Source organism: Phocoena phocoena, chromosome 6 (genome assembly GCF_963924675.1).
Source record: "Phocoena phocoena chromosome 6, mPhoPho1.1, whole genome shotgun sequence".
In the NCBI taxonomy this organism is placed as follows: Eukaryota; Metazoa; Chordata; class Mammalia; order Artiodactyla; family Phocoenidae; genus Phocoena; species Phocoena phocoena.
In genome coordinates, this window is record NC_089224.1 from 98,464,533 (window position 1) to 98,478,107 (window position 13,575).

General features: G+C 45.2%; 1 protein-coding gene across 3 annotated transcripts in view; it reads right to left on the bottom strand.

The window, feature by feature from the left end:
• The window catches only part of ASTN2 (astrotactin 2), a 914,376-nt gene that overhangs the window by 617,184 nt on the left and 283,617 nt on the right, over positions 1-13,575 (bottom strand). For 2 of the 3 annotated variants that reach the window (XM_065878806.1, XM_065878804.1), the window contains exon 4: positions 11,133-11,285. The exons of the other annotated variant lie outside the window; for it this stretch is intronic. In XM_065878806.1, the coding sequence (XP_065734878.1) occupies positions 11,133-11,285 (153 nt within the window). The remainder of the gene's footprint in view (positions 1-11,132; positions 11,286-13,575) is intronic. 3 annotated transcript variants of the gene reach the window in all.

Here is a 13,575-nt window from a genome sequence, read left to right on the forward strand (position 1 = left end):
TTCCATATAGGAATGGGAGCTTCTGTCATAAAAACACTTGTTTTTAAAAGCGTATATACTAGAATTGGGGCTTTTCTCCAAAAATGTTGAAGCCCGATACATAAATCTAGAATAGGAGCTTGATGAAAGAGCCCTGCCTGCACAGCGATATCCCTCTATGCCTGCTCGTCCCCTGAGCACCTATTTGGAGCACAGCCTAAAAACTCCTGCTGGGCTTCCCTGGTGGTGCAGTGGTTAAGAATCCGCCTGCCAATGCAGGGGACACCGGTTCAAGCCCTGGGCCGGGAAGATCCCACATGCCACGGAGCAACTAAGCCCGTGCGCCACAACTACTGAAGCCCGCGCACCTAGAGCCCATGCTCCGCAACAAGAGAAGCCACCACAACGAGAAGCCTACGCACCGCAACAAAGAGTATCCCCCGCTCGCCGCAACTAGAGAAAGCCCGCACGCAGCAACGAAGACCCAACGCAGCCAAAAATAAAATAAATTAAAAAACAAAAACAAAAAAACCCAAAAACTCCTGCTAATGGCTTGTGAACTTCTACCCCATATCCTCACTCTGGTTCACCATGTCTTTCTCAAACATAGGAAAACACAAAGCCTTCTCTTTGTAACCTTCTAAATGATTTACTCATTTGATTGCAGTTGAATGAGAAAAGAGAACAATCTGTCAGCTTCTAACTACGTGTTTTATCCAAATTCCCCAGTAGTCAATCCTTATGTATGTAATCTGGCCTACATCATTTTACATGTTCAAATGGCATGAAACAAGGACAATTTTGTGGCATTCCATCCCTGGGTCTGCTAGTTTCTCTCTACGGCAGAGAGACAGGTCTCCAGCTCCACCATTTTCCGCATCTACAAGCAAGTTGGATCAGAGGAACAGTCCATCTTTGGGGGACTAAGAGAACATAAGGAATTGTTTCCCCTCTGTCGTGTGCCTAGGAGCCTGGGGCAACAGCGGCTCTGGGACATTAAGGATTCGCCTCAAATCACAAATCACAGAGCAATTAGATAGTCATGGGGGGGCTGGATCTAGGATTCTCTGAGTCCAAATGGGAGATGCTCCCTTATGCCAGGGATTGTGGGCCAAATGTGGCCCACTGCCTGTTTTTTTTTACATCTTTAAGTGGTAAAAACAAATCAAAAGAAGAATATATTAAGATGTGAAAATGATATGAAATTCACATTTTAGTGTCAAATAAATTCCATTCTTCTCGTTAGCAGAACTTTGTTACAAAAAATGGTACTTGATTATTATTATATTTTAAATTTCATCAGTAAAAATCTGTGGAAAAAAATTTTCTCATTGTACAGGTGCCTACATACTATCTTGAAGTTTGTCTCTTGGTCAGAAAGGCCTAAACTATTTTCTATCTGGCCCTTTACTAAAGCATTTTACTGACCTTGCAATAGACCATAAGCCCTTGCAAGGATGGAGCCAGGATGCAAATCTACTGCCCTTCGATACACCACAAGCCAGGCTGTATCTAACAATGGCTTGATATCATGAAGTCTTTAGCACTGTTAAAGAGGGACAAAGTAGCAGAGGTTAAAAAAAAAAAAAAAAAAAGTATAGTCTTTAGATCAGCTATTACAAGGATTACAATCAGGGATCCGGTTCTCCCAAGACCAGCTGTGCCCCATCATAAAGTTTCCTTCATATGTGTGAGTCCCAACTTTTCCATCAGCAAATTAGAAGTAATTATGCTGAGGTTGTGAGGATCAGCTCAGACGTTACCATAAAATAGAGGCTTCATAAAATATCAGTACTTGTAGGTTACAAAAGTCACCCTGGTATTTTGACCCTTTTTCAAGGGATGAACTCTGTTTCTCTACCCTCTGTGTCTAAGATGGCCTCACAACTTGGTTTTGAGCAAGTGAATGAAGTGGGAAGGATGAAGTGTGTCTTCTGAGCTTAAGCCTCAAAAGGCCTTGCAGCTCTTGTCCTTTCTGCTTTTGGAACCCATGTGAGCCAGCCTTGGAGAGCTGGCTGACCACAGGTACCTGACTGAGGTCAGCTAAGCCTGCCCGATCCAGACCAGAAGGACTGCCCAGCTGAGTCCAGGGCCAAATGCTTGACTTGAATTAAGAGACAAATAAGTGGCTTCTGTTTTAAGTCACCAAGTTTCAGGGTGTTTATTACGCTGCGACTCTGACATGGTATTATACCATTCTGATGAAAGAAATATCCTAGAGTTATATCCCCAGGCCCCGCCAAGACCTGGTCCAGAGCCTTCTCTTAAGGCTGCCTGCAGTTGCCTCTCCACCCAGCCAGACCAGACAGAATTGACTGAGGGCCCCGTGACATATTTCAGAAGACAAGGAAAACCGCCTGGAGGAGACATGCGCTTTTAGGAATGCAAACTTCTCTGAAAGACACATCAGGGAAGATTTATGGAGGCAGCTATGTGCTCTGACTGTAAATCAGCTCTCCCGGGCCTCAGTCCAACCTGACCTGGGATCACTGGGCTGTGGTAGTACTGGCCCTGCCAGCACCTCCTGGAAGGGGCATGTGGTCCAGAAAAGGAAAGCCGGAGCCCAGAGGAAAGGCTCCCTGTTCAAATCTGCATGTTATCCCCTGTCTTTGAAGGTGCCAAGGCTATGATTCCAGGATGCTGGTAATCTATAGTGTGCTTTAAAAAAGGATTTCAACAAGTATTCTAGCACATTCTCACGACAGCCTTGAGAAACAAGAATAGCAGATATTACCACATCTCCAGGTGCTGTGGATGGAATCCAGAGAAAATTAATTAATTTCTCTGAGGACCCACTGCACTTAAGAGCTGGGGTTCAAATCAGGGTTTTCTGACTCCAAATACTGGACTTTTCACTCGACAACAATGCTTGCCAATCAGATTTATAGTCAAAGGTCATTTGAGGTGGAGGAGACCTGTGGAAATTATCTAGCCCATCACCTTTGCTTTCCAAATTAACAACAACAAAGATTTATTACGTACTTATTAGGTTTAGTGTGGCCTGCTAAGCACTTCACATACATTAAGTCTAATCCTACCAGCCTCCCTATGAGGTGGCCGAGTGTATGATTTACAAATTAGGTGATGACGATTTAGCACAAGTTATTTCCAAAAGTTGAGGGAGTCAGAGGCAGAACTGTGCTGTCGATTCTCATCTGATTCCAGAACCTGAGCTCGTTTCCACAGAGCCACACAGCTTCTTAGATGGGGACGATGATGCCTGGAGAGTGGAAAGTCGTGTCCAAGATCACACGGCCCTTGTGATTAGCCTAGTCTATTAATTCATCAAGCATTAACTGAGTGTCTGCTATGTGTCAGGACTAGTCTAGTCACTGGAAACACAGGCATGACCTGTACACAGTCACTGTGCTTCAGGAGATTAATTAAGGGAGAAGAGAAGTGGCCTTAAATTACTCTCATAAAAGGTAATAAGTGACAAGTATCATAAGAAAGATAGAGAAGAGGTTATTGAAGTTTGGAGGAAGTATGCATGACTCTCACGTGGGAAAAATTTGGAAAGACTTCCCGAAGAAAGTAGCTATAAGGTTTTATTTGGAAGGAAGAGCAGGCTTGGGGACATGCGGCAATGGAGACGGGGAGGAAAATCAAGTAGGAGAAATGTCACAGAGGTAGAGAGACAGGGGTTATTTCCTCATAGATTTAGCGCTAGACTCTAGGTAGCTGGGGTCTATCCAGTCTTCTTTCTATCCCTGTAACTATCTCATGGTTTCAAGTTGAATGCCATTTTGATTATGCAGTTTCAAAACTACCTTTGGGGGCTTCCCTGGTGGCGCAGTGGTTGGGAGTCCGCCCGCCCATGCAGGGGACACCGGTTCATGCCCCGGTCCGGGAGGATCCCACATGCCGTGAAGCGGCTGCACCCGTGAGCTATGGCCGCTGAGCCTGTGCGTCTGGAGCCTGTGCTCCGCAACGGGAGAGGCCACAACAGTGAGAGGCCCACATACCACAAAAAAAAAACCCAAAAAACAAAAAACTACCTTTGGCCAAAGGAGGAGTGAGCTCCACCCAAAACTCCTTGGTAGGAAGGGGATGCTATTAAGGGGGCACAGGAGCTGGGTAACAAAGATGGAAACCAAAGAAATAAAGACATATCTGGTTGGCTGTCGTTTTAATGTTTAAGCACAGCAACAATCCAATAAGGCAAATAATTTAAAGCCCTTAATATTTATGAATATTTTTCTCCAACTAAGTGAATAATCCATAGCTACTTACTAGTAAAGAGTACACACACACACCACATAAACCCGCATTCTAAAGGACAGTGTCCCCCAATAAAAGAGCACATCAGGGCTTATCTATCAGGGAGGATAAAGAAGCCAGAATGTGCCTCTCTTCCCAGCGTGGGGACGCAGCTGGGGATTGTGGGAGTGATATCCGGAGCCTGGCTCTGTTCACAGTTTTCCCCAGATATTCCCATAATGCCCTGCACAGTGTCACTCACATGTACCTTTGCATGTTTCTTTCTTCTACTAGCAATACCTTCCCAATCTCTCTCCTCAGTTGATACCAATGCATTCTTCAAGGGCTACTTCCACAGTGAACCCTTCTTTAATTATTCTCCCAGTTTTGTAAACACCCCAGGCCAGCTCACACCACCTTCCTATGCATTCCTTGTGGTGCAAATGTCTAATCACCTGCTTCATTCACTAAATGATGAAGTGCTGGCTGGCAGGGATCTGGGCGGCACATCCTACATTTGTACGACTTAGCGAAAAAAGCTGGGTGAGTGCCTTTCAAATGCAGAGAACACTGGACAATGGCATAACCACTGGGTTTGCTGCCCCTCAGGTCATAGAACTGGCTCTCTGGGGCCAGAGGGAGATTGTAGGGGGGCAGTCCTGACTCTAAGAAAGAGAGAGACCTCACTTTCTGGAATCTTGTAGCTCCTGATCACCCTCACAGAAGCTCTGATGACACAGAAACACCTACCAATTTAAGAGAACTACAACCTCTTCCTTCCAGTATCTAGACTAGGCTGATACAATTTCACAGCTCAAAGATCTTAGCCAGGCTAGCTAAGACAAAAACTATAGTCATCTGGGAACTGAAATATGGGCTCTGTCTAGGCTTTGAATTCACAATTCCACAGTCTATTAGCTGGGTACACTTGGGCGAGTCACGTAACCTACCTAAGCTTGAACTTCCTGTTTTGTGGAATGGGGATAATTATAGTCCTTACCTTATGGGATGTGGGGAGCTTTTAAATGAGATAATATATGATGAGTATATAGTATTTAGAACACACTAAATTCTCAGTAAGTGCTAGTGGCGCCACATCTTCTTAACCCTCTGTATTCCATGAAGCTCCCAACTATCTTCTTTTATTCATCCATGCATCCATCCACCTATTCGTATATTCTCCCATTCAGCCAATTGCTAGTCTATGCCAGTTCTATGTTAGGCATTTGGTCTGCAGAGAGACATAAATCACTGTCCTTTCCATCACGGGACTGTCAGAGATGATGAGGGAAGCAGATGTGTCCTGTAATGAGGGCTGTGATAGAAAGCAGCGTGGGGGCTACAAGTGCCCAAAGCAGCAGCTCACTCAGCCTGGATTAGGGCTGAGGATGGGCTGGGGGGGTGGGGTCTTCATAGAGAAAATCTTGAAACCAGAATTTGAAACATGAGTAGCAATTTTCTGCCTAGAGAAGAGAGGAAGGGGCTTTCAGGTAAAGGATGATCGTTACACGGATTTGGAAACCAAGTCATTTTGGGGGAAGAGGAAAATGGACAGCGTGCTGGAGGCTGCAGAATAAAGTGGCTTGCGGGGGTTCAGAGGTAGGCTGGAGTCCAGGCTAGGAAGGAGCCTTGTGTAGCCAGCTCTGGCAACTTTCTGATCCTATTAAACAGTGTGCCCTAAATCCTACAGACTCTTCCTTCTAAAACTGGGTACGTGTATCCTTAATGGGACACTGAAAAATATAATGATGTTGACATTCTCACTGTCATGACAGTGATACTGACAAATGCAAAAGTAATAATAAAACAGTAGCCATAAGAGTAGTAAATAATAAAATAATAGAACACATGTTCAGTGTGCACCTTTTGCCTGTCTCTGTGCTCAGTGCTTTACGGGCATTATCTCACTGGATCCTATGGAAACCTACTGAAGATGGTACCTTACTATCCTAGTATAATCAGCGGAAGTATGATTCTTCTCCGGACATCGACATTACCTAAAGACTTGAGAAAATGTTAGATAATTTAACTGACAGATAATATAATCTAAACTAAAATAAATATGCACATATTACAAAATAGAATGGCATGGATTTTTTTTTAGACAGAATCGGGAATTAGGGGCTTATGTTGACGTTTTGTGAGCACAGCTGCAGACTGTTTGGGGGTGTGTTGATTTTCGTCTGCCTCCAGGAAGACTTCACTGCAAAAGCTTCAAAAGCCCCCAGTGCAAGTGACAGAGTATCAGGAAAATGTTCTAGGCAGGAGAGTGACATGGTCTGATTTAGTGTGTTTTCAAAAGATCATTTCACCCACCAGGGTGGAAGATGGATTTGGGGATGAAGAGGCTGTTACGGGAATCTGGATGAGGGATGATGAAACCTTAACCAAGTCAGAGGCAACGGCCCGGGGAGGAGGGATGGATTTGTGAGCCCCTGGAGGCCAGATGAGTGGGACCTTGATGACAATGATAAACTTAGCTACTCTTTATTGAGGGTCAACCATGAGCCAGACACTGGACTAAGCATTTTGCAGGTATTATCTCACATCCTACATGGGATTTCAGCATTATTAGCACTATTTTACAGATAAGAAAACTGAGGCTGAAAACAAATTCATTGCTTATTTAAGATCAATCAGTTAGCCAGTGGTGGAATTCAATTTCAAATATAAAGTCCCACTTTTTAAAGACCACTACCTAGACTCCATGCAACTCAGCAGCCTTTCCTCACATCCAGAGAAATCTTCCTCTGCTTTATTTGAGAGCCAATACCCCCTCCTTCACTACCTGTGGACCTGACTACCCAACAGCTGCCTCATAAAACGCTGTCACAGCCAAGAGGACAGCATTGGGACCTCCACCACTTTCCTCTGTCTGCCTGAGGACAATTCACGTCAGCATCTGCCAGGTCTCTCAGGAGGAAGCCCTAACTACAAAACCACACTGGAGCTGATTTCAAGCATGTGCTCAGTTTCATGACACCGGTTCTCTGCTACCATTCCATCTGCTGGGACCCGCTGAGCACCATGGGCCGGGCACAGAGCCTAATGAAGCAGAGAGAGGCCAGGTGCTCCCACTCTGGGCCAGAAGGCCCACGGCCACTTCAGCGGCAGGGGGAAGAGACAGTGAAAGACTGGGGATTTTGACCGTGATATCTGGGATGTTTGATGGTCAGTGGAAGCCAGTGGAGCACTTCCAAAACTGTGTTTCTATGGATGTTCCTGTGCTGCAAGATGTTCATACATGTTCCAAGGGGAAGAACAGAGTCTGTGGTCAAGATGGTTTTACAGATGATGAACTAAACAAATCTGCCCAGCTCTCCGCACTGCAGGATTTCCCAGGGTCTTTCACAGATGAAGATGCATTTGGGAATTTCCAAGAGAAAGAGGGAGCGTGCGGAATTTCCAAAACAGTTATTGGCCACGGATTTCTTCTGTCCAAGAAAATCTTGAGGACATGTGGTGGAAAGTGCGTGAGTTGGGAAGTCTGGGACTGGCACGTACTAGCCTTTCTCTCTCTTGCAAAAACCTTACCCAATAGTGGCAGCAAAACCGTGAGCACAACGTTATGAAGCCATTTTGAAAACTGCTTTGACAGCACCCACGTAAGCACGTTTCATGTGCTATCCAGCAATGAGTCTATCTCTAGCGGAAACAGGATTCCCTGGAGATCTGTACTGGGAGGTTTTATTTTATCCTGGATCCCTCTTCTACCATCAATTTGAAAGTTATAAAACTAAGCCACTTTTCCACAATCTTTGAGGTTAATGCACTCATTTATTCAACAAATATTTATTAAGCACTTTCTACGTATTAGATTTATGAATATGAAGCTTACATTTTAGAGAGGAAAACAGTAAACAAGCAAACAAATAAAAGTGATTTTAGACCCTAAAATTAGGGAAGGAGCGAAAAATGGTTATGTAACAGATAGTAGCAGGTTGGGGATGGAAAGGAGTAAAAGTTTGGGTACCCATGTTTGGGTAGTCATGGACAATGGCTCTGAGGAGCTGACATTTGAGTTAAGAGCTGAAAGGTGAGAAGGGGCCAGCCAGGAGAGAATCTGGGGGACAAAAAGAGACACGGCAAGGAGAAGTGCAGCAAGTTCTCAGACCCTACACTGGGGCTCCATTCGCTGTGTTCCTGGGACATGAAGAAAGGCATTGTGCCTGGAGCACAGGAAATGCCAAGTGAGCGAATAAGGCAGGAACAGATTCAGATGGAACAGAAGCTACAGGCCATGGCAAAGATTTTGGACTGTGTTCTGAAGATAACAGGAAACCACTGAAAAATTTTAAGCTGAACAGCGACCTTATCTTATTTATATTTCTAAAAAGGTTATTCTGGCTTGCCTTGGGGAGAATCTCAAGGAGGGTATAGTCAGAAGCAGGAGATAAAAGGTGGCAGTGGTCATAATGGTGACAAAGAAAGGGAGGACAAAATGAATTTCTTCCTGTATCAGTTCTCTTAGTTCCCACCTAACGTATAAATTAAAATAACTTGATAGTCGATTAGAGTCTGTCAAACAATAGATTTCATGAATAATCTAATTCTGCAATTCAAGAGGGGAAAACAGACTCCAAAGTGAAGGTCAAGTTTTATGCAAAAAAAAGGTTCTACATGACATTGTTTATAATGGGCAAATAATTAGAAACAGCCCAAATGCCTTACAGTAGTGGCCTCATTAAGACAGTTATGGTACATAAAAGAGATTGTTTTTGGAAGAATTCATTGACATAAAAATGTTTAGGATATGACACTAAGGAAAGAAATTCAGATTGATAGTGAAGAGGCGGGAGGTTATGGACTTGGAGTCAAGTGTATTTATGGGGGCCGTATTTGTAGAGAGGACATGGGAAGGATATTCTTGGTGAATATTGGAGCAATAAAGATGGCTAGTTAATGCTGAGTGAAATTACAAGTGACCCTGAATGCCCAAGCCATGACAAATGTAAGATAGCATTTATTCAGTTCCTAATACACATTAGCTCAGCACTCCAAGGTAGTCTATATCCATCATTTCATCAGATCCTTACAGCAATCCTCTGATGTAGGGGTTGGCATCCCTATTCTACAGAAGAGGAAACTCAGGCTCAGAGACATCCAGTGACTCTTCCAAAGCTAAGCAAGTTGAAACTGACAGGGCTGGATTAGCGCTCAGACATTGCTGACCTCGAAACAACTATTCTTTATCATTATACAATGGTTCAACCTGGGGTTTACCATGAGTTCCAAAAAGGAACTCCATCGTCAAATTCTGCCTCGATTTATGGTCTCACCTAAATGTGTAGATCTCGGTTTTTCACCGGATACAGGAATTCACAGGATTAAGACCTAGACATCTCGGCAAATAACAAGTGTCTACTATGTGTGCAGACATTGATTTAGACCCAGAAATTCAAAGATGATTCAAATAAGATATTTCCCGCCTTCAAAGAACACTGTCTAGCTAAAGAGAGAGACAGACAAAAGCAAATGATATTACACAAAAGTGAAATCAGTGCTTAACACATAGATAAAGATGTGGGAGAATTCACACATGGGAGAATTCAGGGTGAACTGTGATGGTGACAGTCAGTGATGTGTTTGCCAATATATGTCATGCACGTTAAGCTTGGAAAGAAAGGTAGGACTTCACCAGGATAGAACCTAATGGTTGATTTTTTAAAAAAGTCTGGGACTCAGACTGCTTAGTTCTTTCTGGCTCTGATAATTGCTAGGATGTTCCTTCGGGCAGGTGGCTGCAGCTTTCTGTGCCTTAGTGATACCATCTGTAAAATGGGCGTCATCACTGTACCTGTTTCATAGGGTTGCTGAGGATCAAATGAGATAAGATATGCACAGCATTTAGCCTGCTGCCTGGAGTACCTGTCAATAAGTGCCAATAACTATTCATAGGGGCTACATAGGGGCTTTCACGCAGAGAAACTGGCCGGGAAAGAAATGTGGAAGTGGGGACACATGGATTAAGAAGAGTCAGCAGAGAGACTGGAGCTCTTTGGGGGCCTCAAATGCCATTTTCATAAGCACGAACACTTCTGAAGACCCTGGACAACCACTGAAGTTACCGGAGAAGGGAAATGACATAATCAAAATCAAGTTACAGGAACTAGAGGAGTAAAAGTCAAGAGGAAGAGTGACTGGCTGGAGACCACTGAGGGCATGGAAGGATAAAGACGACATTGGGAAATCAGGCAATGGTGAAATGGTGAGGGGGTTCGTCCCAGACACAAGGTCACGAGAAGGTCAGAGAAAGGAGACGACGACGATGATGATGATGATGGTAACGTTGGGAGGAGAGACAGGGAGAAGGATGAGGAAGGAGGAAGAGGGGAAAATCTACTTTTGATTGCACACTGGCTGGGCACTGCGCTGAGATGTTACAGGAAGCTGGGCAGAGAGGAGTGGCTTGGAGAAGTGGAGGGACTGCCCAAGGTGACAGGGTTAGGTAACAGCAAAACCAAAATTTGAATCCAGTTCTGTCTAATACACAGCACTCCTGCTTTGACCACTAGATTACTCAGGGTATTAAAGAGTGGGTCCAAACCCTGTGCTGTGATCCCAGTCTGAGGATGTTTTCCACAAGAACATCCTGGCTTTCTCACACTCTCCAAAGTGACACCAGCTACAACTTGAAGAGCATCTGCTGTACCCTGGTCCTGTGCTGGGCACTTTCCATAGATTGTTGCTAACCTTCTCGACCTCTCTGGAAGATGGGCAATTCATTCCCGTTCTCAGATGAGGCGGCTGGGGCTCAGAGAGGTTAGCTTTACACCCAGGGACACAGGTCCTCTCGCTCCAAGGCCTCAGCTGAGATGACTTATCAGGGGGACAGTGGCGTGGGTTCTGTGAGCACAGGGAAGCAGGGGGAAGAGGGCATAGCTCTTCCCGGCACCTTAAGAACCTGGGCACAGCGGGCAGACATCCTGGCCAGAGCCTCTGGGAGGACCTACCTCTGGACCTGCTTCTCCTCTTCCGCCTCCCTGCCGAGGCACTGCGCGGTGCTGGCTGCAGCTGGCCAATCTCGATGGGCGTGTTCGCACGGAAACTCTCCTTGAACTTCTGCATCAGGGACTCCACTGGCTCCTGCGTCGCCTCAGCTGCCGCTACGGGGTGGGCAACAGGGCTGAGGTTAGGGCTCGGCCCACCCTCAGCCCCTGGAGGACTGGGCCTGGCCCCCCGGAGTGCCCTCCCGGACCCAGTGGTGATGCAGAAGCCACAGGGGCCAGTAGAGATGAATCTACTGGCTTAACACATTTATTTCTTCAACACCGACTGTGTTCTCAAGGGTACTTCCCCAAGTCCTTGAGATATGATGGTGAAAGTTTGACACAATCCATGATTCAAGGAATCCATAGCTTGGTAGCACACATATCCAGGCATTTCCAACACTGTGCAATACCTCCGTGACAGTGGAGTACAGAGTACCACAGGAGCACCAAGAAGGGTCAGCTCACCCATCCTGGGAGTCAAGGCAGGCTTCCTGGAGGAGGAGGCAATACCTCCACTGAGACCTTAAACAGGAGTAGGAATTAGCAAAGAAGATAGAATCAGGGTGGAGTTGTTGAAAAGATTTGGGATAAGAGAGTGCCCTGGGTGGAAGGAGAGGCATGTGCAAAGATCTGAAGCCAGAAAGAACATGGTGCTTGAGTAACTGAAAGGAGTTCAGTGTGGCTGCAGTGGAGCCTGGGAAGAGCAGATGAGGCTGCAGAGGGCAGAACACCTTGTAAGCCACCTTGCGGAGCTTGGATTTTATCCCAAAGGCAAAAGATGATCATTGAAAGGTTTTAAAGAGGAAACTGGCATGTTCCAGTTAAGCCCCTGTGATAACAATTACTAACCAGAGTATGGAGAATACACACAGAAGCAAGGACAAAGGGCTGTACAGAGGCTTTTGCAGAAGCCAGCCAGAGACAATATTGCCTGAACCAGAACAGTGGCAATAAAGGTAGACGGCAGTACATGGGTCAAACAATATTTCAGGAGACAAAACTGCAGTGCAGAGATACGTAGATCACTTGGTACAAGAGCCCCCTTTTACTAGGGGAAACTGAAGTCCCCCCACCCCCACCCCAAACAAGGCATACAACTAGCTCCAAGCTAGCAAGCGGTAGAGTCAAGCCTTCTAAATCCTACTCCAACATTCCTTTCGTTTCAATATCCTCCAAAGAGCTGCTGGTAGCCACATTTTCAGAAATTTCAAAATTGAGACTGGTAGAAAGTTAGAGAGAATGGAGAGAGTGATGGCAGAAGGACAGAGGGAAAAAAGGTAGAAGATAAAAGTAAAAAAAAAAAAAAAAAAAAAAAAGCAGACAAACGAGAAAGAAGGAGAGAGCCAACATAAAAGAAAAGGAGAGGAAATGAGAAAGAAGAAAAGAAGATTGGCTGAATGATCGCGGTGTCTTTGTTCTGAGAAATCCCCAAAGACAGCCCTGACTTTGAAATCTTCAGACTCAACCCTCCCTCCACCTATGTCTCAAGAGGCTGGGAAAGTTCTTCAGTTTAAGCTACCTGCTGTCTGATGACAAGGAATGGGATGTGGTAAAGATTCCTGTTTCTTTGATGAGCTTTTCCCAGAGTAGACAAAGAAGGCTTCTGAACATCCCGACACCAATTTCAAGGAGATCCTGTTTTCCCAGGAAAGTTTATCAGCTTAGACACACATGTGTCTGCAGGGTAGGTCATACCCAGAGGGCTGGTTTGGGTACTGGGCTCTGTGAGAAGCCTCATCTCTAGGGACACAGAGGGGCATCTGTGTTTGCTAAGGAAAAGATAATTGACAATACAAATGACGCTGTAGTGGTGTAACGTACCTGCCTCTCTTGCTATCTGTCTCCACAGGTATCTCAGTTAGGTCTACTAAGCCAAGAAGAAAATCCCAAACATGGGCCCCCTACTCCAAGCCTATGATACAGAACCCTCCAGCAAGAGGCTACAGTCTAATTCTGAGAAGCACTGTCATACCCAATATCCAGATGCTTTAAACCCAGAGAGGAGAGTGATCTGCACAGAATTGAAAGAGTTGGGCTAAACTGTGGTCAGAAGTCCAGAGCAAGCCACTGTCTGGAATCCTCCAAGAGAGGGACCCACACACATCTGTGAAAATTCACGCATTCATTCGTCTCCTCACTCATTCATTCACTCTACAGTATTTTCAGAAAATATGTCTTAGTCTGCTTGGACTTGCATAACAAAAATCATAGACTCAATAACATAAACAGGTCAGATTCTGGTTTGAAGATGGCTGACTTCTTACTGTCTGCTCACGTGGCCTTTCCTTGCTGCATCCATGTTGGGGGAGGAGAGGGAGAGAGGGAGAGAGAGGGGGAGGGAGGGAGAGAAAGGGAAAGAGAGGGAGAGAGGGAGAGAGAAGTCTTTCTCTTCTTACAGGGACAC